Source organism: Gavialis gangeticus, unplaced genomic scaffold (assembly GCF_001723915.1).
Source record: "Gavialis gangeticus isolate Ggan-Ray unplaced genomic scaffold, GavGan_comp1, whole genome shotgun sequence".
In the NCBI taxonomy this organism is placed as follows: domain Eukaryota; kingdom Metazoa; phylum Chordata; order Crocodylia; family Gavialidae; genus Gavialis; species Gavialis gangeticus.
Window position 1 is genome coordinate 108524125 of NW_017728992.1, and position 26058 is coordinate 108550182.

Below are 26058 nucleotides of genomic sequence, written 5' to 3' on the forward strand. Positions count from 1 at the left end.
CAGGGGCCCACTGCTGGCTGTTGCTGCACACTGTGGGGGTATGGCAGGTGTGAGGACATGTTGTAAGCCCCCCAGAACCCTCCTATGAACCCCCCCAGAAATCCTACACCCCCACAAACCCACTTACAAAGCCCACATCCACAAATCCCCTACAATCCATCCACAAACCTCACACCCCCAGCAACAAACCCCACCCCCACAAGCCCCCCACCTCCTTCCCCACTCACATACTCCACACCCATGAACCCCCCCCACAATCCAACCAGAATCCACACACCCCCAACCCCCCCACCCCATTTGGGGCCAGGAGGATACGTTTCAACAGTTCAAAGTGGGCCACTGCAACAAGCACATCTGAGCGATAGCTGCGCAGATGGCAAAGCAGGGGCACCAGAAGACATGACAGCAGTGCCATATGAAGGCCAGCTGTGCAGCCACAGCCCACTGGCAGCTGGTCCAGAGGTGCAGGCAGCTCTGCTGTAGTGCCCATACCACAGCCCAGATAGCCGTGCAGTACCCACCTGGGTCTGGCAGGCGTGTGGCCATGGGGCCGCATGTCCAAGGGCATGGATGCTGTCACAGGTGGCAGCAGGTCACAGCCAGGCAGCAGCCCCCACTGCCAGACTGCTGTAGTGGGTAGAGGGTACAGGGGCCACTCTAGGTGAGGGCTGCTACTGCAGTCCAACTGTCACAAGGGGTAGTGTCCCCAGAACCAACTGGCTGGGCCTCAGAAGTGTCTGAGGGCAACTAGCCCTGGGCTGCTCACTAGGGTAGCTTTTTATACTGCTAGGGCCAGCACAATAGCTAGAGCTAGAGCTCCCCCTGGCTGAAGATCTAGGAGAAGCTGGGCAGGGTCAGTTTGCCCCAAATGACACAATTTGCTCCACATCAAAGTGCATGGTCAAGCACATGTGCTGAGGTACACATCTCTGGCACAAATCTGTGCCGCTGCTATTTGAGCTTCTGCAAGTGCACATGCCTGCATGTGTGGATATGCCCTTAACTGGCAAATCATTAGAAACTGCATGGCACACAAGAGAAAGAAACAGAAAGCAGAAGTACAGTGTAGTTCTTCTGGTGTACTTTTTCCAGCTTGTACATAAATTTTTATGTAAATTTAAGGCTAATGAAATAGACCAATATCCCAACAGATGAAGTTCTGTGCTTGCCATTGAGGCTAAGGATAGACAGTCAAAAAACCTGAGGTGGAATCGATTCAGTCTTCGTAGATTAGTCTAAACTGTGCAGACTGAACCAATAAGCAAGTGAACAGACATTTACTTTTGTTTCCAGAAAAGCAGCCACATGCCTGCAGTGGCTTAGGCCAGAAGCTGGGGGGCACTAGCGCATGCCTCCCTGCTCAGCTAGAGCAGACAGCATGGGCCAAGGCTTGCCCCCCACCCCACCCCTGGGGTATCTGGAGGTTTGCAGGGGAAGGTGCAAAGCATTCTGGGATGCTAGGGAACTGTGAGTTAACTTAAATCTGCAAGGGATCTGGGACAGATGTTCAGTAAACCTATTTAACCAAATTCAGTTAAGTCTGATACTACATTCACCCATGTTTATCTTAAACTGGTTTCAGCCATTTTGAAAGCGGTTTATGCACACTTAACTTCTGCTGTGTTTCAGACTTCAGATCGGTTTCCAATCTCTTATACTGGTTTATATGTAACTTCCGTCCCTAGCTTGAATGTAGACAGCAGCAGCTGTTTTACCACTTGCCTTACCACTGTTTTGGTAAGGTGGTTTTAGAGGAAAAGGCCTGTTTACAGCTTTTATGGCTATTCAATCTTGGCTGTGATGGCTAATCAAGACTATTTATTGGTACCACTGGAACTGAACAGAGAACTCCAAACTTATTGTGCCCTGGCCACAAAAATTATCAGAGAATAATGACTTTGTTATTGTCAGTCTGGCTGGGTCTTCAGATGCTATTACAATATGAACTGCTACTACCAAGACCCAAGCTTGATTTAAGCCAACAGCCCAGAAGTAGAGGGTTCCATATTCTATTAACCAACTAATTTAGATTCCCAGATTATCCTTACAAATGGTAAACATTATATGGATTATTCAGATTTACACTGCAGACTTCTTGAGGCACAAACCTCTAGAATAGTACATATCTGAGTATCTTGATAAACAGTAAGCCTCTTGAATTAAAGACTCCTGGCTTTCTAGGGTTTTCCTTTTTATGGCGAATGTAGTTGTTGTGGTAAGAAGTTTCAAACTATATTTCTTATGAATTCTTGCAAATTCTTCAAATAGGTAAAATAACATTGATATTTCCCCTGTGGGAATCGGATACTTTCTGTTCGATATCTGTTGGATTCTGACACCTTCATAATGGCATGAAAAAACAGAAGCATCCCTAAATCAAAGGAGTTCAATGAAATTTGCAAGATACTTGTAGCTAATTCACCACAGCCATTAATAAGCATTGCTTTTGTTTAAATTATGATGATTAATTGTATTTTCTGAACTGAAGAGCAGATTCTCCAATAAACCAATAGCAATCCAACAGATTGCTCTTTGGAAGTTAGTACAGAAGAACAATTCAAGAGAATGCAAGACTTGTTAAAAAATAAAAAAAAGGAAAGAACCAAATAATTTCTTTGTATCTGTTCCCACCTATTTGGTCACTGGCAAGGTTTCACTTAAGGTCATTTAAATCCAGGTGCAACAAGTCATAAAGAGATGGTGCTACTAGATTAATTCTAATTTGTGTGTAAACAGAGGGATGCACATCTAGATCAGCTAATGCTTAAGTCCCCGCATTTTTGCCAGTGAAAGCTGCAGATGTCACTCAGATGATGACTAGAGTCATTGTAGAAAACATACTAGTTGCCCTGTACTTATTCAGCATGTTGGTACATAAATGTGGTGACTATACTCCTCAAGACATAAGTAAAACAATTTAAAAGTAGATTGCAATTGTGGAGAGAAAATACAACTAGGAAATCAATATTTGTTTTCTATCCCCTACAATTAAAGCAATACATTGGTTGACCACATCTCCTTATGTGCATACACTTCTCTCCAGCTCCAGTAAAGTATACAAATATAACAGCGCACAAGTCTCCTCTAGTTTTATTTTGCAATTCATGGATGCTTTATTAATCAACGTAAGATGCATTCATTGAACTGGATTAATCCTGCATAAGTAATTTTGAAATTTCCTGCTGAAGTTATTTTTCATTTCTGTGAACAAATCATTTATTTGGATTTTCATATATCAGGATCACAGAGATTTGCCACAGCCAGATTTTAATTTTAGTTACATCTGAGCTGGCTTATATATTAGGGCACATAGTTTTGCATGAGAGCATCTTCTAAAATCTGTAATTGGTGTGGAACACTGACATGCACAGAATACATCTGACAAGGTCCAGAGAGTTAGGTTCAGTTCCACTGATCAACATCTATGCTGCAGATTAACTGAATCTTTTATGGCATTACAAGCCCTCTAGAATTCATTAGTGTCGTTTCTCCTCCTACTAGCTACTCTTGACCTCCAGTGCTATGATCACTACTTCCTTCGTTTGAATTTTAAAGGCCTAACTAGAGAGGCAAAACATATCCTATTCTACAAATCAGAATGTATATCTTAGATTTTCAATAGCATACATTTTGCTGATTAAATTGTAGTGCTCTTTCATTGTTACTTGTTTGCAATTTCTAGCTCCCCTCACACAGGTCCAACCTGCTTAGCTTAAGAAAGGAAATGCAAAGCGAACTAATCTTTAACACAAGAGAACTGCAGTATTTTGTATGTGGGTAATTTGGACTTAGTCCTTTGTGAGGATTTCCATGAATTTTGTGCATATGTTGGGTTACAAATGTACTTAGACCAGGGGTGGGGAAAATGGTGGATCTGGCCCGCAACCAGACTTCATTTCCCAGAAGCCCCTGCCTACGCAGCCCCCGGCCAGTCTCCGTGGAGACCCCGGGATTGTGACAGCGCAGTGCTGTGGCAGCACAAGACTAAAGAATCGGGGCCCTGCCCCAGCCCTACACTGTCACGGCCCCACGATCCCGGGGTCTCCACAGATAGGGCGCACAGCTGGGTGGGGAGCTGCTCTGGGGCTGGGGCAGGGATCTTGGGGTGGCAACAGCGGGAGGCAGAGCTGTGATCCGCTCCCTCCACATGCCTGCCCACAAAACCCATGCTCAGCACAGGGGTATGCAGGCAGCAGATTAGGGCTCTGCTCTGGCCCCAGCCCTCTGCTGTCACCACCCCAAGATCCTGGAGTCTCACCAGTCCCACCCACCCGTCTTACTCCCAGCTGTGGCCCATCCCAGCCACCCAGCCACGTACCTTGCCTGTGTGGGTCCCAGCTGGCAGTTGGTGTGGGACGGACAGGCTGGGCTGCTGAGGCCGCGGGGTTGAGTCAGGTGGTGGCAGCCAGAAGGAGCCACTGCCACAGGAGCTGCTGGGAAATGGAGTCTGCCATGGGCCAGAGTTTGCTCACATCTGAGTTAGACTAACTAGACCAGCACTTTCATAGATGGAAGATGCAAAATAAGCAAAAGCTACGGAAAACTTGCAAATAACTTCTGAAGTAAAACTTTAGGGCTTCTTCTTTTAAGAGACTATGTGGGTATTTAGCACCTTACGGGAGCTGGCACTAACTGATGAAAGAGATATCCCCTACAGTGCAGGTTATACTCTACTTCAGGACACACATAAAGGCTGGCATACTAGGATGCCTTTCTCTTTTTCTGTGCATCCTAGAATATTATGGAGCAACACTACCCTGTTTGTTGGAGAGGGCAAGAGTCTCACCTCACCTTGTTGTTCCACTATTACATTATAGGGCAAGAATGTGTCCTTCAAAAATATATTATATATAAAAGAAAGAGCTAGGTTTTTCACATTCCTGAAGCGCAGACTTTAAGAACAATTCCAAAAATCATAAGAGTTGGCAATACTGGCAACACTGCAAAATTGTTGTCTTTACATACTCATACCAGATCAGACCCCCTACCTAGCTTCTAAATCAGGGTTTTCCAGGTAATAAGGAAAACGCACATAATAAGATTAGGGGAAATTTTAAAGAGAAAAGAATCCTCATAAACATAACTTATATTACAAAGTGAAGACTATTTCACTGAGAGAGCCCTTTTTATTGAATTTATCATAAAATGGATTAATGTTAAGGCTCCTGGTCCACTAGGAAGAGTATACCAAGACATGGGGATCTGAAGAAGGGATGGAGACACGGCAGAGATTTCACAAACGTGTAACAGGATTTACATTTTCTGGGGTCATAGTCTGACCTCAGGCACGTGCATAGGACTTTTACTAATTTAAATAGAGATGAAGCATGTAGTGGACCAAATTCTTCCCCTGAATGTACCTTTACAACATTGAGTAGATCATGCCTGGAGAAGAGGGAACTGGTTATGCATAATCACAAAATAAAAATGTTTACACATCTACATAATAAAAAACTTCCAAAGAATTTAATGTAGATATTATTTATACATACACTTTATAAGTAGGAATATGGCAGAGAGTTGAATTAGTACATAAAGTTTTATTTAAAGTTTTCCCCCTACAAGCAAGCTTCATTTACACATTCTAATACTGTACAAAATTTACAGTCTGACTTATTCAGTTAGCACTTGCCTTGGTCATGCCTTCCTGAAAGATAGAAAGATTTACATACAGTCCTCACAAATCTTTAAATTATCTTGGTAAAAAAAAGAACCACTAAAAAGGACAACAAATACCCTTTAAAGTGGTACACTTTAGTAGAGACAGGTGACAGTCAGTGCTGTATGGCAGACCTTATCATGATCTTAAATGTCATTCGAGGTTTCTTCATTTAGTACTGTAACAGGTTTCCTCTTTATATATATTTATATTTATATACTTTCAACAGAAAAGAAAAAATGTCATGATTGCACCAAATATATTTTACAAGGGATCCCTTGGATCTGAACAATACAAATAAATACAAAACCAACTAAGATTGCACTATACAGTAGAAATGGGTTGAGATTTCAGGGTATACACTCCACCTTTATGAGTTCCTTAGTGATTATGCCTGGGAAACCACCCAGCACATTACAGAGTGGCTTCAGAGAATTATTTACTTTAAACAAGTTTTTCTAGATGTGCAGCTGCCTCACCCATTAATTTATTGCATTTATACAGCCTCAGTCTGTAATATGTTACTTCATTTTTACATCTGTGTAATTCTACTGCAAGCAAGGACTTACACTGTAAAAAACTGGAGTGATGACATGGAGAAGCAGTCCCATGATCTGTCTTCCCCAATATTTATGTTACTCTCTTAGACTCTTGAATGTCCAGTGACATTTTTAACCATATTTGTTCTTTTTCTTCCTACTTTAGAAATCAAATAATGATTTCCCCTTCATGTTTATTCCTACTTCAACAGAAGCCAACAGACAGTAGCTTTTTGCTTCTTGTTCTTCTACCATTATCCTCAACAAATGATATTGACAAAAATATGCAAAGCTTTGGAAATATTGAGTTTAATTCTCCACTGCCTGTCACCCAGTGTATCTGTTTATGGACTTGCAAATAAAAACCCAAGATCCTCAGGCAGCATCAACTGGAATGCATTGAGCTATGTTAATTTATGCCAGCTGAGAAGCTGGCCTTAAGTGTAAAGTGGATGCAAACCATGAGTAAATTGCAGTGTTTTACATGTACTTTGCACAGGTATAAATGAGTATGCTAGCAGACAGGCAGCAGAGAATCAGGTACAGTATTGTAAGTGAAATACTGCTGTGAAGCCAGCAAAAAGAAGACATAGGCATAAAATTCATAGGACTTGATTTGTCATTGACTTATCCCCAGTGTCAACAATTAAAACTCCATAAAGTGGGTGCAAAATTCTACCATTCTGCCTTAATAGCCTTTTGGATTTTCTATGCAATGTGTAAATAATTATACAAGGTAGAAGGCAGCAGAGAATCCATCCTCACGTTTCTCTGGATCAATGGAGAAAACCCCTCTGATCATACATATTTTAAGGTAAATCACAGATGAGAATTTTAGCTATTTACCAGCATTCCTCCAAAACTGTGTATACTGATTAAAGAGTTTGAAGAGGCACAATTATGTTTAAACTCTTGTCTTTGGAAGCAAATAGCAATTGTGTTCACTTCTAACAGGTTAGTGGAAATGAGAAAAGAATTATTGTATACTCATTGTAATAGCAGATTGGATTTCTTTTAACAGGTTACAGTAATAACTTACAGTCTTAACCCAGGATTTGTGTTATAGGCCAGAATTTCAGTTACACCAAAGTAAAAACACTCATCCCACTGATTTTTGAGGAATGACTGTGCATTTACTCCACTGTAGCTAAGAGGAGAATTTGTTCCTAATCCCTAAATCACTACTGCAAGAAGTGCTCCGTAAAGCATGACTTCCATTGTAGTCTGCTCTTTGCTGCACTTACACAGGGGGACTTTGAAGGCAGAGTGTATGAGAAGCCAAGTTGTGCAAAAAACGAATGATATTTCTTTACCTTTTATGATCCTCTGATGCTGTGTTGCTTGCAGAGCATGTGAAGTAGCTGTAGGATAGGATTACACAGGAGACAATTCTGCAATGCAGTGTGAGCTTGTTACTATCTGAATTTTGAAGCATTCATGAACACAACATCCTCATGACTTCAACATAGATCACATGCAGGTAGAATACAATGCACAATACTGATCTTGTCTTTTCAGGCTGAACTTGAAATTTAGCCTTCATTTTTTACAGTTAAAATTGATGTGAGGAATCTCTCTGTAGCTGGAAAAAGTTAAAATCAGTCTGAAATGGCAGTCTGTCAGCATGTAATGTTCGGTGTGTTCTAGCTACTTGCTTCACAAGACACCGGCATCTATCTGAGATGGGACAAGATTTTTTTTTCTAGTTTGCTTTTAAAGCATAAATATGAAATAAGGGGTTGATTACAGTAGTTTTGTTTACCAGGAATTCTGTTCTATTAAAATATTTACGTCACCCGTCATCACTTTCCAGAATGCAACATTGTTCATTTCAATGTTCCAGGACTGTTATTTGTTGTATGGTACACAGGCTGGCAGGATGACAGTTGAACAAGCAGGGCCAGCAAGTGGCTCAGCCACATCTCCTTCTAGTTCTGTCCAGGTTCCCTTCTCAGGACTATAGCAAATAGTCGAAGATTTATAGGCCCCCTATAACAAAACAAAGTCTCATTGAAACACCATGGAAGCAGAATCCAAATGGCAAACTGGATTAAAGATAACAGGCCAAATTTTCCAAAAACAACTAGTGATCACTGATGTCTTACCTAGGAGTCTTTAAATAGGTCTGATTTTATGAAGTGCTGAGTACTGATTTTTTAAAATCATCAGGCCTCTTTAATAGTGTCTTAAACTGAGTATACACAGACTGAGGCAACCAAAATCATTACTCTGTTCCACCAAACTACATATTTTTGTATCACTGTGCCCCAGATTAATTATAATAATTTTAAAATATTTTGGCTTACGTGGAAACCACGTGAAGAAAAGATGCTAATAGTCTTTAAACAACTGAAACTACCTTGAACAAGCTCAAGCAGTATCTTTTTTCATGACCTCATAAACACACATACACACACACACTATTCAGAGATGATGTAAAAATATACAAAGTTCCTTTCCCTTACTCAGGTGAAAAATCAGAAGTCATTATTTTACAGTGATATGAATCTGGTATAAATAAGAGGACAATCAGACTTGATTATAAAAGTTTTTCAATCCAAGCCTGTGGGGCTATTCCCATAAACAAAGGAAGCAAGATAAATAAAATAAAATAAAAACTTTTATTTAATATCAAAATTGACAGAAAGAGCTAAATTTTTTAAAACACTGGGTTTTCCTTACACTTACAGAATGTGCATACGAGTGTCAAATGGAAACGGTACATGCAGATACGTTGTTGCAAACAGCAAATACAATGAATAACTCTGCAGCACCTTAAGGACTCATTCCTGCACCAATGAAATAAATTCTGGCTTCAAAGCACCATATGACATTAATTAATACTGCTTTGAGAGGTTTTCTCACCTTTCAATGATAATAAACCCATCTGGCGGGACTTCAAATGCAAAGTGACTTGCCCAAGGCAATGCAGTGAGCCAGTGGCAGTGTAAAGATTAATACCTTATATCACCTGACTCCCAATTCTGCCAGAGTACAGTCACTTCTGTTTGGTACAATTTCCGTTTCACAACATGTATACTTATTTTACAATGTAATTTAGGCATCAGGGTTTGCAGACTTACAGACAGATTCAAATCTTTATCATTCATTCACTCATTGGCAGCCATTGGTCTCAGGAGACCATGGGGATTGTGCCCTTGGTAGGTTACTGGGTCCCACCACATCTTCTTGAGAGGCTGAGGAGTCCAATGCTCCACAAGCAGACCCTCTGGCAAGTTGCACATACAAACTTGGTTGAGCTTGCACTGGCACACCAAGTATCATTTTGTCTTGCCTGCCTCTGACGCCTCTTTGCTAACTCATCTTGAAGTGATGTAGGCCCTGCTATACAGTGGCTCTGCACTTGCAGTGGTCTGAAGCAACTGATTCCCAGCATTGGCCATTGCTGCGCAGCACACGAAGGTTTTTCTTGCAGACAACAACAAAACAGAGTTTGGGCCATCCAAGTTGATGTTTGGATGTTTGCCAGCAGTCAGCTCACCATAGACTATATCCTTGGGGATTTGACCATTGCTCATCTGGTTCACATATCCTAACCAATGGAGACATATGTCTGTCTCAGGAGCACAAATATACTGGGTAATATCTCAGCCCATTCCAGAACAGTGGAGCTGGAGATTTTATCACACCATGTTATGCCCAGGATACAGCAGAGACATTGAAGATGGAAACTGTTCAGTTATCTTTCTTCCTTGGCATAAGGAGTTCACATTTTGCTGCCGTACAATAAAGAGCTAAGTATGCAAGCACTGTAGACAGGGATCTTTGTCAACGGAGTAAGCACTCTGTTTTTCCAAACTCTGTTTTGAAGTTGAGCCATGGCGTCACTTGCCTTTCCAATACAAGCATTAATTTTGGCTTCCAAGCCAAGATTTTGAGAGACAGTGGAGCCCAGGTTTTCATCATTTATTCTAACTTTGGGAGGGCAGTCAACTTGTTGACCCATGACTACTGTCTTCTTTAGTCTAACAGTCAGACTGAAATCATCACAGGCATGAGAAAGGTGATCCATGAGACTTTGCAGTCCTGCTTTTGAATGAATAGCAATGCTGAGTAATCAGCGTCGAGAATTTCATGGACAAGAACTTCTTGGGTTTTTGTTTTCACTTGGAGATGAGCAAGGTTAAAAGAGTTTACCATACTCTGAACAGCTACTGAATGCATATTGGAGTAGGACAGCAAAGAAAATCCCCAAAAGAATCAGAGCGAGGACACAGGCCTACTTGACATCACTCTTGGTTTCAAATTCTTTTGAATGTGACCCATCGAACTGCACTGTTCCACGCATACTGACATGGAAGGACTTGATGATACTCAGGAGCTTAGGAGGGCAGCCAATCTTCTTCAGGATTTGGAACAAACCGTCTCTGCTAACAAGAATAAAAGCTTTGGTGAAATCAACAAATGCTATTGTATGTACAGAGATTTCCTTTGTTCACAGAACTTTTCTTGTAGGTGTCTCTTAAGGAGAGTATCATATCCATCATGGATCTACCAGATCTGAAACCACATTAAGACTCAGGGTAGACTCTGTTTGCAAGGGTCTGCGGTCTTAGCAGGACAGCTTTGGCGAACAGTTTCCCAATGATGCAAAGTAAGGATATAGTGCAATAGTTATTGCAGTTGCTCATGTCCCCTTTGTTTTTGTGCAGAGTGACTATGTTTACATCCTTCATATCTTGACACCTCGTTTCCAACACATACATATTAGTTCATGCACATGGAAGAGGAGGACAGATTTCCCAAAATTAACTTCAGCCAATATACAATCTGTACCTGGGGCTTTACCACAAGCAAGCTGATCAATGCCTTTTTCTACTCTGTCTACAGTAGGTTCATGGTCAAGCGTTGTCAGGGTTGAAAGGTCTTCATGTGCATTGAGAGAGAAGTCATGAACCACATTTTCACAAGAGTAGATTTCTAAGTAATGTTCAACTCATTGCTGTTCAACTGCTTATTGCGGTCATTGATGACTTCACCGGGGGGGTGGATTTTAAAGGAGCGATCTTCCTCTGAACTTGCAGGCTCAAGAGCTTTTCTGATGCCCCTATATATTGCTTGTATGTCACCTTGGTCAGCAGCTTTTTGGGTTCTTTTGCACAGTTGTAGCCAATAAACACTGACTACAACTCATTCTCAGATGTGGCTAAACAGAACGTAGGTGGTGTTTAGTTGACTACATCACCTGCTTTAATGGTTGCAAAAAATATGTAGGTGCCTAGCATCATTTGGTAACTCCATTTTGTCTGAAAAGATCCTTAGCTACTTCAACTTCAGCTCATGAGTATACTAAGAAGTGATCCACCTTCTGCCTAAGGTGCACTGTGACACAAATCAGTGCTGTGAGGCACCTGGATTCTGGTCCCTACTTCATTTGTTTTCTTGTTTTTTTGTTTTTTTTTAATCAACCACTGCTTAATATAAAACACACAAATAGTCCTAGCAGCAGGCAGCATTAAACAGTCTTGGGTTCCTGAATTTGAACCTTGGTCTCTCTCCTCCTGGGGGAGTCCTCTCTCTTGAAGACTACAGAGTCAGTCTTCCTCTTGCTTACTTTTTATCCAGTTCCATAAGTCTTACACTCTTGCTCTCAGTAAGCCAGTTTTAACAGGAGGGGCGAAGGAGTCTACACCCAGCCTATTCTGTCCTTGTAATCTAGACTATGGTCCTGTGTAAAAGGTGGGCAGCAAAACCACTATCATTTTTCCAAATGTGGGTCCTGAACTTTGTATTGAATTTACACTCAGTGAAAAATAAAACTATTTCTTATAATGATTGATAAGAAACAACAATTTCACAAGCCAATCAAACAAATCAACCATGGGGATATATTCTTGGTGCATCAAAGATTTTGACAGCCCCTGAGTTATACTTTCAACGTTTCCTAGAAGACAGAAAAGAAGCAGCACAGTGGGGGGTTTTTTTGGAGATGTAAATAATGATGGTAAGAGGAACCATTTCTAGAAAAAAGGGTACACACCATGCTCCAGCTGTAGCCTCCTACAAGGTAAATGCTGTCATCAAGAACTGCGCATCCAGGTCCACTGCGGCCTTCCAAGATAGGTGTCTGAAGAATATTCCACTGGTCACCTTTTGGATCATAGCATTCCACAAGCATGACATCAAGGTGGGAGAAACCTGCACAGAAGATTTTGAAAATAACTTAAAGCAGACATCTTTGAGTTTCTTGACTGCCTTAAAAATAATATCTATTCCAAAAGAATGACTGCAGGTACCATGAAAAAGGACCTAATGAACAATGATTTTCTAATACTAATAGGAATTTTCTAAACATACAAAAATCAGGAAATCTGGAAGTATGTTAAATACAGGTTTGAGCTGTAAAGTCTGGACCTGGATTTGAAATTTCCAAATTTTATGGTGAACTGGGATCCAGTGTTTTGGTCTGAGACCATCTTTATTTTTCAAAAGTCTGAAAACTAACAGTAATGTTTGTGATGACAAACTTACCTGTGCCCTTACCTAGCCACCATTTAACCTTCACAATCAGACCACTGATACCTCTTAGCCCTGAAAAAAATATCATGTACTGACCTATGACCTGCAAAACTGTCTGCAATCCCTCTGAAACAGGGAACCCCTAACACCTGTTACTGGAAGTAAGTACAGTGCTACAGGAAGGCAGGCTATGGGATACAGCTTGAAGGGAGGCTAGCTGCAAAAAGCCTGTTAGCACCACACAGGAGGTACACACAAGCCATAAAGAAGCAGGCCAAAGCTATTCCCCTGCAGATTGTCAAAGTGGGAAACCCCTGAGCCTGGCCCAGAGGATCAGAGGTCAGGTGACTAGAAGGGGGTATAGAATACGGACATATAAGCTTGGCTCCTGTGAGGGAGCCCCAGCCTGTGCCAGCTGAAGGAGTTCCCTGTACTAAGTGGAGAAGCAGTGCTGGAGACTGGGGGGAGCTGTACGTAGGCCTAGGAGGGCTTGAGCTGGGAGAAGCCAACAGATCTGAGTAGGTACCTGAAAAGAGCTTAGAGAAAGCCACCCCAGCTGCAACTGACCACATTTAGATTTTAATTTAGGTTGCTGTTTGAAATGTGAGGCACGGTGATAGCTGAAGGGGACTACTGAGGGTGCTCGGGGAAGGTGCTGCAGTTGACAAAAGACTGTTAAAGACTGCAGCGAGAGAGGGAGAGAGAGCAAGCTGAATGTGAGGGTGGTGATTTGAGAGTCCCTAACTGAGGACTGACAGTTGGGGATAATGACAAAGCCCTAACTGGGAATGTTTATTTATGACAAGAGCCTGGTGGACTGAACTGAGTGGTGGGATGAGAGGCTGGTGGAAAGAAATGAAAGAATCACTCTGATGGATTGGGCAGCCTCCTGAATTCAAAATACTATTGAAGGTGCAGCAGGCCAGTACAGGGAGGTACCTTGATTAGCCAGAGAGAAGAGAGATGGGACTGGAGTGGCCACAAGGAGGTGCCACATCTGCCTCTAGTGGCAGGTCCCGCTATACCCTCTCCATCATGGAGAAGGCCTGCAGGCCAGCGAGCGTATTATCTTGCATTACTTCCCTAACATAGTTAAAGGCCTGCCCAAGCCAAATGGTTCATCAGTGTACTGTGGTTTTGTACCTTGCAGTAACAAGAGAATGACTCCCTACCCTAAACAACCACATTCCCATTTGCAGGTGGGCTAATTGGAGGCATCCTTTAGCTCAAGTTGGTAACAGGGCTCAAACTCTCATCTCTGCAGTCAAGTCAAAACCGCTTACTTGCCCTGTTACTACATTCCTCTCGACACAGGGCTCCCACACAACTATGAATCCATCTACTATACAAATGTAACTGGATCCCAGTTTTACATTAATGTGTTATAAATATAAAACAGAGGCCCACTTCTTCCACATTCAACCTGATTATATGGCTAAAGACTCCCATAGTCTACTTGCACAAGACAGGCTTACAATTATCCAGTACCTCATACATGCCAGCAAGGCTCCATCACCATGCTACAATCTGAATTTTCATATATGCAACAGGGAACACTAGCATTTATTTCATAAGGCCACAGTTGTGGATTTTCCACTGGTAACTGGAGAAGAAGTGAGGGACAAAAAGACAAAGATAAGGCTAAGAACATCAAATCTGCTATTTTCTAATCTAATCTTTGCTGATTGTTTTGTCATCTTCAGGGCTTTGAAAAGCTATTATTTCCAGCTTTTCAACTGTTTCTTTTTTAGCCATAACTTTGAACTTCCTGACTGTAACAGAGAATTAAAACTCTCTTAATTGCAATCAGAGGGGGAGAAGGACTTTTGTAGCCCACATGGGCAGACTGCTGCAACAGCCAGCCCCAAGCAAGAACTTGAGGCCAGGGCCTGCTAAAAATCCCGGGAAGGCTGCAGGGCAAGAACAGTTCAACAACTCATTAGGCTTTGTAGGAACTGCTGGGCACATCTCCAGGGGCAGTGGCCATCTGACCAGAAAGGGCAGGTCTGGGCTTATATAAGTCCAGGCCTGCAGGCTGTAGGGGAAGAAGCTGGGAGGCAGAGCTAGCTGCCAGGGGAGAGGAGTTATCTTGGGACTGGGGGGAATCCACGCCACTCCTTTTGAAGGTAACAGTGGTTATGGCTGAGGGGGCTGAGTCTGAGTTAGTAACATATGGTTAACTCTTTGTGTATTGGTTTATTTCCTTTATTTAAGTTTGTGACTACAGGACTGAGTTGTGGCTGCAGGGAAGGTCTGGCTGCATGGAGCAGGATGCTTGTGAGACCAGCTCTGGTCAGAGACATGTGGGGCTGGGGCACGGAGTCAGGGATAGTGCACCTGGGCTGAGGGAGCTCAGCCAGATAAAAAGGGCAGAGGCCAAGAAGGCTGGAGGTCACGATTCTAGCTCTTAAGGCAATTAAGACCCTCTTAAAGAGGAAGTACGCCCATGGGGTGAGGGCAAAGAAGTAAAAGGCAGGAAGGAATAGGCCACCCCAGGCCTCATGAGTAGCATCCTCTTAAAAATATGCTACATCAAGTCATGGCAAGCAAGAGGAGGAGGTGGCCAAGGAAAATGGCCAGGCCAGTCTGGCTACTAAGGGCACTAGGCTTCAGGAAGGGCAGAATAACCAGAACTGTCGCACTAACTTTTAAATGTTTGAGCCTTTAAAAATGTATTTCAAGTATTGCTTTAAATTAATACAATTATAGATTTCCCTGTAGCATTCTCCCAGTGACTTTTTAAATCCAGGAATTTGTTATTGTCAAATAAATAAATACATAAATAAAATATTTCCATTTCTTCCTAACACTTGTAAGTATTAAAATTTTCAAAAAGTAATGTCAGAAAAGGATGAAGGCAAATATTACTCTATAAACAGATAGGTAAACCAACTTTTCTAATGTATATTTCTTTTGATATATGATATGTATATATCATGAATTGGAAAGATAGATAAGTTCATAACAAAACTGACCAAATCATTACACTTCTCTTACCACTAAAAGATAAGGGGGAGGTGATAAAAGCTGTTCCAAACAATATTCTACCTCACTTGCCAATGACAGCCTTTATCCTATCTTTCCCCAGAAGTCTAAGTAAATAGATTAATTGGCTTTATAGTGTTCCCTGTATGTCAACAGATTCAAGCTATTCAAACCAGCACCTTCAGTTTCACCCAGAAACCAACAAGTAGCCAGAACCTGCAGATTCAAGAGTACTGGTGTCACATGCTTCCAGGAAGATAAACTACTTAATAAACAGTCTGCCATGTTCAGTTCCAGCTACAATTTCCAGGCTGATTTAAGGTGTAGCCTCCTGTAGCATGCACTGCAATAGTCACGAGGTGACAAAGGTATGTATTATGGTGACAAGGACTCCATCCAAAAAAAATGGTAAGCCAGTCCTAGCTAGACAGAGATGAAAAAAGTTCTTCCAGGTCACTGCTGCTCTATAATCGAATAGGAACTGTAGGTTGTAAACTTTAGTAAAAAAAATAGTAAACCTTCAGTGAAAAGCCAGGTGTAACTGTCACTTTCTCTCACTGCCTCCTTGAAACAACACAGTGTCACCTTAATATGCTCTGCATTGAGTTTCAGCCAGCTAATTCATCCATACTCCAATTTTTACCAGCTTTTCAAGTCAGGCACTCAATAATACATTGGACAGATGAGGTGATCCCTACATGTAAGAATGAGTGAACACTAATCTGACATCAGTTCTACGAAGACACCTGAGCCTGTGGCGAACACTTTAATCTCCCTGGACACTCCATCCTGACCTCAAAGTAGCTGTACTTAGAAAACAAAACTTTAAAAATAAACTTGAACGCGATACTGCGGAACAAGAAATCATCCACAGACTGGATTGTGTTAACTACTGTCTACAGAGGGACTAGCGATTCTTCTTAACTTATTACCTGAATTAGCTTTTCTGACCCTTTGTGCCTAACAGTTTATTACTTTTTTGCCTCTCCCAGCACTGTTCCCTCCTCCCATTCCTTCCCTGTCTTTTGCATTCAAATCACTCTCTCTATTGAAACACTGCTCTGTGCATTTCCTTTTATAGTATCTGATGAAAGCTCATGCAATGTAGCTCTGATTTAGTTAGTGTATAAAGGTGTAACCTATCCCGCCTTCTACCTGACTTTAGACTAACATGGCTAACTATCTCTCTGTGCTCATGAATTAAAGCAAAGTCACAAAACCCTTTCATAATACTTCTGCTGTGCAGCTACTACTCCTATCCTAAAGGCTGACGTGGAGCTAGGTGAACTGGCCTGGCAGTGATTGCATGCCACCTCCCTGCCCCTTCCTCCATTACCCCCAATCTCTTTGCAAAACTCCTGATGACTGATTGTGGAGCCCGCAGGGTCTGTGGAACACAGTTTGAAAACCACTGAATTAGTGGAAACAGAGAAGTAGAGCTGAGTACAGCAGACTATACCTTCTCATTAACCAACCCTCGTAAGGTCCCCATGTACATAAGGGATGTGAAAACGCACAAGCGGAAACCCTGTGGAACTGCCTCACCGGTGATGAATAACTATGTAAAACTGTGGTCAGCAAGGAAAGAATGAAGCCATGCAAGGGAAGCCTTTCCAATGCTCTGGGGAGTCAACACCACTTCATTAAGTTTACTGAATGTAGCTGTCAGATCTAACAGTAGACCGGATGATTTGTATGCTTGCTAGGAAGGACAGCCTCTACCTACACTAGCCTCCATGGTTGTGCCATTCTGGGTCTACATCCAGAAAGTCAAAGAGATCTGTGACATTTAGGGTGCCTATACATATGTAGTGAGGCTGCTCTGATGTGCTGTAATTACAGCGAGAGAGAGAAAGAAGAAAGGCAAAACTACATCTGTTTGCTAACTGTTATTGGGGATATTTGCAACTTTGAAGTCTTCACATTAAACCATTTTGGAGTTATGAGTGAACAAAATAAGTTAGTATCGTTTTGAAAAAAGGGAAAACCACTTACTTTGGCAGCAGCTTGTTAGATTTCCCCAATAAACATTTTAAGGCTCAGCAATTTCTCTTCCTTAATAGATTAAATCTGTGACCTTTTAAGTGTGACACTGGGCACACTTTTTCCCAGTTTTAGCTAAATAGGTTACTATTATTCCATGATTTTCATAATACCCCTCTGAAATAAGTACTAGTTTCTTTATTTTTGGTAAATTGAAATCCAGAGAGATTAAATCATTTGTCCAAATCAAAGAGTAAATGAATGGAACATCCAGAAACAGGAGATTCATGACAACCCTTAACTGCTCTAGATGTTCCCCAAAATTTCTCGTTATGAAGTACCCAAGATTTCAAGATAGCCCAAAACAATTTTCTTCTTAGGATCACAGCAAGAAAATTGCATCCTTTTCAATATATGAAGACATAACATTTTATATTTTTATTCTTCCTCATTAAAGAAGGGAAAGAAGATGAGAGAAGGAGGATTTGACTTGTGAAAGGACATTTAGTGATGGGTAGCTCATAATAAGGATGCTTGCAAAATTATTAGTTCATGCCAGGAATGAATAGTTGTGATGAAATAATTTTGCATCGCTGTAAAATTTTCAAGGGGCCATAGAAAGGCAAACATAGCATGCCCAGAATCTGTCAAAGCCCTCCCTAATAAACTGCAGTATACACATGATTAGTTATGATGAGGGAAACACACTGCTGACACTAGAACAAAGATCCAGCTTCATGAGCACTTTGCCATTAAGCTATCAGAGCATCCTTGCTTCTTCCCAAGAGAACAGACTCCAACCCCTCCCCCCATGCATTCACTTGCATCTCCTCTTTTTGTTAATCACAGAAAAAAAGAAGAAACATTTTCCAAAGAGCTTGTATCCCAAAAAGACTGCACTTCAGAAGTCAAGATGGCAAATGTCTACTGCCTCAGAGCAATTCAGCCATGATGAAAGCATTTAAGGCAACAGCGGTAGAGAGAAAAAAAATGTAATGCTTAATACAAGGTTCCATTTTTCCTAAAGTGCATTTGGTGAAACTGGAAAAGCTACCAGGGAAATAAGACCTGTGGTCACAGTGGGCACCTGTGCATGAATGCAGAGTCTGCTCTGATACACTGTAATAGTGATTCCTATTCTGACCAAAAGACAAAGGTTGATAGATTAACTTATATTTTCTCTTGTGAAAAGAAGTAATAAAAGACTAAATGTTGCATTTTGATACTATGGACATTGACAAAAAAGTCAGTCCTAAAAGTTTAAGGCCAAATATTCAAGCATTTGGTACATACAAGCATTACTCCAGTGAAGTCAATGGATAAAAGCCAATGAACCCTGGTGGAGGATATGACCCTCTATTTCTAAAGCATTCAGAACCCAGTGCAGAAATGCTTCTGTGAACTGCGTTAAAATCTGGTAAGATGGACTCTTTTCAGTGAAACCTGTGTGCTGTTGCATGTCAATCAGAGGCATAGAAAGCTTTTCAGTGCTTGGGGCAGGGGTTTGTGCGGAGGTGGGGGGAGAGGTTGACAGAGTTATGTTGACTCCTGGATAGTGGGCAGTGGGGGAAGGGAAGGAGGGGAAAATGAGCAGAGTCTTATCCGCCCCAGCTCTCCTCACTTTGGGTGAAGGTGCTACTGCTGCAGCTGCGGCTGTAGCAGCACAGGCTCAGGTTGCTGCCACTGAAGGACAGGGATCAGTCCCAGCTACTTGGTGTCTTATTTGCCACTCCTCCCCACCCCCTAGCTTCAGGGTTGTGCTTTTTATGACAAAACTGTCCAAAGGACAGTGTTATTCCACCTCTCACCTCCAAATAAACAACAGGGAATGGGGCTGCGTGTGTCTGGCACCAATGTCTGGGTTGTACAGGGCTGTGCCTGCTGTGGCAAAGACTCTTGGGTGGCGGGAGACATAATGGGGCCCATGGCTGGTGTCCCGCTTGCCCCCCTGCCAGTTATGCTACAGAACTGAGTCCCTTTCTTCACTGCTTTCCTCTACTGCAGAGGATGACACAATCTAGGAAAAGGAAGAAGAAGGGAAGAGAAAAGCATTTTTAGCCTGTGCTTCTATTATATGAGGCTGGGTTTTTGGTTGTAGCCATGTTGGGCTAAGGACACAGGCAGGCAAGGTTGTTTGAGTAGATGTGATGTCTTTTATTAGACCAACTGAGTAGTTGGAAAAAATTCTTAGCAAGCTTTTGGATACAGAGAATCCAGCAGAGACTCCAGCAGAGATTCCCTATGCCTGAAGAAGGGTGACTACACCCAAAAGCTTGCTAAGAACTTTTTTCCAACTACTCAGTTGGTCTAATAAAAAATATCACATCTGCTCAAAGAACCTTGTCTGACTGTTACATGAGAATTTTTTTGTGCTCTTTATTATTTTGTTATTCCAACAGAAAGATGAATGGTGGCATTCTGAAGGAGTTAGTATTCAAAAGCCAACATTTACACATTTGGCACCTAAATAAAAGTAACTCAGTTTTTAGGCGAGCAATGTGCAGGCAGCTTTTACTCTTTTGGTGTCCATCCATGACACGCATTTGAAGACTACACATCCAGTCAATTCTGCACTCAGTACTGAGGCACATGTGCTGTTGCTTTTTACCAAAAAGACTTTGTGTTTGCTCTCTGGTCCCACATACTATGGGACACAGAACAATTATGCTAATAAGACAGAATATTGAAAAGTGCCTAAAAGACTTAGGAATCTCATTGAGACATAGGCTCTTTTGAACATTGTACCCATAGTCAATGCTACTATTTGCTTCTTCCTTTTGTGTAGCCTTTTCATGTAGCAACAAGGTAAACAAAAAAATAGAATATTGTGTTTATAAACTAATAAATACTGTCAGTGGACCCAGGGGCAGGAATTGCATCTGAAACTATTCTGTGCTCATTTTCTAAGTTGACAAAATGAGCAGCTTCTTTTTAACTTTAATGAGAGTTGCATGTTACTACTGAGAAAAGAATAATGGATGCCTGTGTACCAATAATTTTAATAAAACCCTTTTAAAGAATGAAAATGAGAGACCTAAAAAATAATGAATACAGAATTAAAATTTTCAGGCCACATTTAATACTAAAAGGGGATTTTAGGACACTAGTCCTAATAATTAATGGATGTTTTTTCATTAAATTAAGGGTTTGTTTCTGTGTGCAGCTTTGAATAAAGCTCTTTCTAACTGCACATCTTGGAAAATGATTTACAGAGGAAAATATTGCTGGTACTTAAGGGTCAAAGAATAATCTGTTTGTTTCACTGAATTCATGGTAATGACAAATTGCCCATGCTTTTGAGTAATGGAAACTCCCATTTTTATTATCTAAAGCATTCATTACTCACACATTTAATATACTATTATAATTTTAAAATAATTTGTATAAAATGTTTTTAAAATTGCTGGCTCAACCGTCCTGCTAAATTGTGTTCCAGGGTTTTTAACTTAGTTAACAATAACTATCTAACAAAAGTACCCTTTATCAGGAAACAGGATACGGAAATGTTTTGTTATTAAAAATGTGACCTTTCAAATGGTTTCCTCCAATAGCATATAGTCGGTCATTCATTACAGCCAAAGCGTGGATTGCTCGCTTTGTGTTCATGTCCTGTTTTCGGGCCCAGACGTCCATGACAGGGTCATAGCAGTATAGCCAGGGGACGTATTCTCCATTGTGAACTCCCCCTACAAAATAAATATATCTTCATTAATTAGCATAAATGAAGATGTGGCCTTGCAACAAGATTTTAGCTCTGTTTTGTATGTAGCAGAAAGTAGAAAAAAGACATGCCTGAAATATATATTTTGCCATTATGCACTGCTCCGGCATGTGCTGCTAAAGGCTGTGGTAGGGAAGATACATAACGCCATTCATTTGTCTCTAAATTATAGCACTCGACGCTGGACAAGTAGCCAGTTTCATTTCTTCCACCGATCACATACAAGTTCTTGTCAAGCCGACATGCATAGAAACTGGCTCTCCTAGAGTATAAAACAAAATACACAAAAAAAGCCAATTAGATGCTAAAACATTTTCTGCATTTCATGCCTTGGTCTTAATAAGAGGCTGTTTCAAGTTCTAATTCAAACGGGGGTGTCCATGGATCTTAAACGTTTTGGATCATTTAAAGATTGCATCTAGTTTGGTAATCAGATACATGTTCTGCATCAAATGAGTACTTTGTTTTCAGTGTCAAAACAATTAACACACATATATCTGGTGGGGAATGCCTTTTTCCAAAGCTGTTGGTTTTTCACACCACTGAAGGATAAAAAAGGCGTTCATTAATGTTTGGGGCATTTGGTACCTTGTAAGGATATAACAACTCAGTAAGACAAAGTGAAAAATGAGGTAGATAATGTAACAATAATAAATTATCTTGACATTCACTTTCTTTATGGTCCTTCAAGGGTCATTGTTCCCAATTTACTAAGAGAACCACATCATCAAAATTTTTCTTCAATTATCATTTTTTTCCTCTTTCTGCAGTACTGCAAATAGAACAACTTTCCTTAAGCTAGCCACAGTATTATATTTCTGCCCTCTAACTCACAGAGGTCCATCACCATATAACTAGCCCTGAACAAAGTTTCTAGTCATCCATCTGTTTTTACATGCAACTCAGGCATGTGGGAAGCTAATTAATGTTTCTGGACAGGACTGCAGGATGACCACACTTCTATAGGTTGTTCTTCTTGCTACTCCAAAATTAACAGTAAGTCTCTACTACTGCAATAAGACCATAAGGCTGATAAGTATTGTGAAAATACTAGAGAAAATTCCCACTGATATTAGAAAGAGAACTATCACGGCCAAGGTGGCAGGATCAATTCCTTTATTTGTGGCAACAAAATGAGAAAGAATACTTCAGGCCTGAGCCCAGTTAAGACTGACAATACTTTTAGGGGTCATTCTTAAAGTCTTTACTCTGGCAAAACTCCTAATGGAGTCTGAACCTAGAGAGAAGTAGGCATTTTAAAATACAGTTCTGTTACTCAGCAGGAGGCAACAGAGTTGTACCTCATAGACTAATTCAGATACCTCAGATTTCACAAGTAACAGCTTGCTTTGTCAGATGCTACTACTCAGTGAAAACGGGACACTACATCTAATGTATACATTGTGATTATAGTTTCTAATTCAAGGCATGGGGCAGGTTTTTCAAACTTGCACAGCTAACATTAGGCACTTAGGGTGTTTATAGACATGCTCTGGGAGGCACGTGGTGGGGACACCTCACTATAGTAGCACGGCAAGCTCTTGGGCGCAACACCAAGCCTTCCCCCACCCTGTTCTGCTGTGGAAGGCCCTGAAGGGAGGGCAGCCCACATCCACCCTCACCATGTGCACAAATATGGGGGGTACATGCCCCCTATGCCTCCGTCTGAGAGTGTGCACAGCAGTGGGAAACCAGTCTCCCCCTCCCTCCCCCTTACCTCCTGCCCCCCGACGAGCTGCCTGTGGCTCCGTCCCGCTCCCCAGCTGCACAATCCTGCCCCAGCCCTGGGCCCCATGCACTGCCCCAGCTGGGCAGCACTGCCAGTCCCAGCCCTGCCCTGCTATCCCCCTCCCTCCTTCACCATGGGGGCCTCAATCTGTCCCCACCCCGTCCTGCATAGACTTACCTGAAGGAAACTGCTGTCTATGCTGCCTGGCTGCCATGTGCATGTGTTGGCGCACATATGCACGTGGCACCCCCTGCCTCTGATTGCCCTCCTCCTGCTCCCCCCAGCAGGTCGCAGGCTGAGAACCAGTGGTCTACATGTACGGCAGTCTTACTCACAGATTTCATGCCTAGGCAGCTGTGACCTCACTAATGAAGAACTGGGTTCCTGCACTCCCTGTTCTGCTCTTCATTTTTACCTGTGTGTATATAGGTAACCTGAAATGTGCAGGATTAAGTCCTCAGTTGTGCAAGGCCTATTTGCCATAAAATTGACAATGCCATCACAGTGAACAAGGCTCACACTAACAGCAAAGGAGGTTGCTGCTGAAGGTGGCCAAGGGATGCTCTCTTGAGACACTCTTGGTCTCTGCAGGAGCTGTTAAATTAAATTACTAACACTTGATTTATCAGTCAGTTGGCAAGTAGAATCTACTGACATATGACTGAATAGCAAAGGTACATTGCATATAATTGTCATGCTATCAGGTTTCTCTCAGGTAAACTAAATATTTATAAACTAAACTATTTATAAATCTAAATATAAAATGAGCAAATTTATCAAATACTTTTTAACAAAAGAATTTCATAGTGCAAAACTGTATGTGATTAGACTATATACATAATGCCAACCATGAAGAAGGAGTCGGTGCACTGGAATTTGACCTTAGCAATATAAAACACGTATATGTTGTTGTCTAGGACTTCCTTTAACTTTTGTCCAACCTCAGTACACAGAATAAGGTACCATTTACAGATCTGACTATTTAAGCAAAGATTTTCTTAACAGTCTTGCATGTGTACTCCTGGTTTTATCCACAGAGTGTCACTGTTAGGAGCCAAAATGAAATAGGATGCTCTACACTTCTGATTAAATGTGAATGTTTATGCAAAAGCTCCAACAACAAAGATTTAACGTTTTATGGTATGAACCCATTTAGCACAAAATGGAACATAGTAGATTGTTCATTGTTCTTCATTTAACTAAGCGCTGCAAACCTTATTCCAGACTATAATATACTATACCTGATTTCAGATTAGCAACTTTTCCCCCAACAAAACAGGAAAGAGACTAGCTACTCTTGGAACAAAAGTTATACTCGATTACTACTGTGGATCAGAAAATGGATCCATCTCCTAGTCCCACATTCTACCTCTAGCAGTAGCCAATACGTGATGCTTCAGTGGATTGTGAAAAGCTCCCCTAATGAACTCAGCTGAATTTTACAATGCTGCACATGTGAAAGGGGGAAGACATTTTCCCTGATCCCCACAGGTATTGAATTTATACCCTGAAACATGAAATGTGATGACTAAACTTAGCTTTAAAGCTATCAGTTTTATTACTGGACATAACAATGCCCGGATCTTGTTAAAGGGACACTGAGAATATGATTTGTTTTAAACAAAAGTTTTTTCCATTTATGTTATTAATAAAGGTTAGATTAAAATAAGACAAGATTACTTTCTTTATCTCTATTTATTGAGTTTTTCTCATTAAATTCACTTTGGACAGTGAAATTAGGTTGGTCTGCCTCTAGACTATTTCATTTTCTTTGCACTGGCACAATTAAGTATTTTTTAGTTAAAAATATTGCAGAAGAATCTCTAAATGAAACACTTCAATTAATTTTTTAAAAATACTAGAAAAGGCTTTGATGTTTACCAGGCTTTGGTCACACTTAGTTCAAAGCTGAAACTACCCAGGTACAGAAATGCTAATTGACTTGTACTTTTAGCAGTAGTGCATTCCATAAATTGGGAGATTTCATAGATTTAATAGATTTCATAGGCATTATGGGCTGGAAGGGACCTTGTGAGATCATTGAGTCCAGCCCCCTGCCAGAGGCAGGAAGTCTGCAGGGATCAAATGATCCCAGCAAGATAAGCATCCAAATGCCTTTTGAATGAGTCCAAAGTAGGTGCTACTAGGGCTGTGCAAAGCCTTGATAGCCAATTTGATCTGGAGGAGATTTGGCCTGATTTGGGGACAGAATCTCTGAATCTGAATTGAATTGGGAGACCAATTGAAAGCTCTGAATCAATTCAGAAAAACTTTGGAAAAGATTCAGCCGACTTGGAGATGCAGCCATAGACTAAAACAGGCAGCTGACAGCTGCCTCCAGCTGGTAAGTCTGTTGGGGTTGGGGGGAGGGAAGGAACGTGGGGGAGGTAGGGATTGGGGCTGGAGCTGCCCAGCCAGGGCGGAGGACACAGGACTCGGGGAGGGAGGTGGGGGGGCATGGGATGCGGGTATGGCAGTGCTCAGAGTAGGGGCTCTGTCCAGCTGCCACTTGCCCAGCCAGGCTGGGGTGGGGGGGAGGCAGGAGGCAGGATGTTGGCACGGCTTGCTCTGGGTGGAAGGGGGCAAGCAGCAGCAGGTCATAGCCTCCATTCCCAGCACTGCCACACCCACATCCTGTGCCCCCCTGTGTGGGCTGGCAAGTAGTGGCAGTGCCCGCCCCTCCTGGCAAGCAGCAATAGCACCCACCCTGCCTGTGCCGGCTGGCAAGTGCTGGCAGGGCAGAGTACCTGCTCCCAGCACTGATGCGGGTACTCAGTGCTGTGAGTGGGGGCTCTGCCCTGTCACCACTTACCCAGCCAGCGTGGGGGGAAGGGAGGCAGAAGGGAGCAAGCAGCAGCATGGCATAGCCCCCACTCCCAGCACCACCACACCCGCATCAGTGCTGAGAGCAGGGGCTCTGCCCTGCCACCACTTGCCAGCCGGAGCAGAGGGGCACAGGATG

At 41.9% G+C, this 26058-nt stretch overlaps 1 protein-coding gene across 1 annotated transcript in view; it reads right to left on the reverse strand.

The window, feature by feature from the left end:
• Positions 1-5442: 5442 nt before the first annotated feature.
• Positions 5443-26058, reverse strand: part of KLHL14 (kelch like family member 14) — a gene marked incomplete at its 5' end in the record, with an annotated part of 109509 nt that continues 88893 nt past the window's right edge. The window contains 4 exons of the mRNA XM_019518943.1: positions 5443-8187; positions 12200-12357; positions 21174-21332; positions 21439-21629. Of these exons, the coding sequence (XP_019374488.1) occupies positions 8047-8187; positions 12200-12357; positions 21174-21332; positions 21439-21629 (649 nt within the window). The remainder of the gene's footprint in view (positions 8188-12199; positions 12358-21173; positions 21333-21438; positions 21630-26058) is intronic.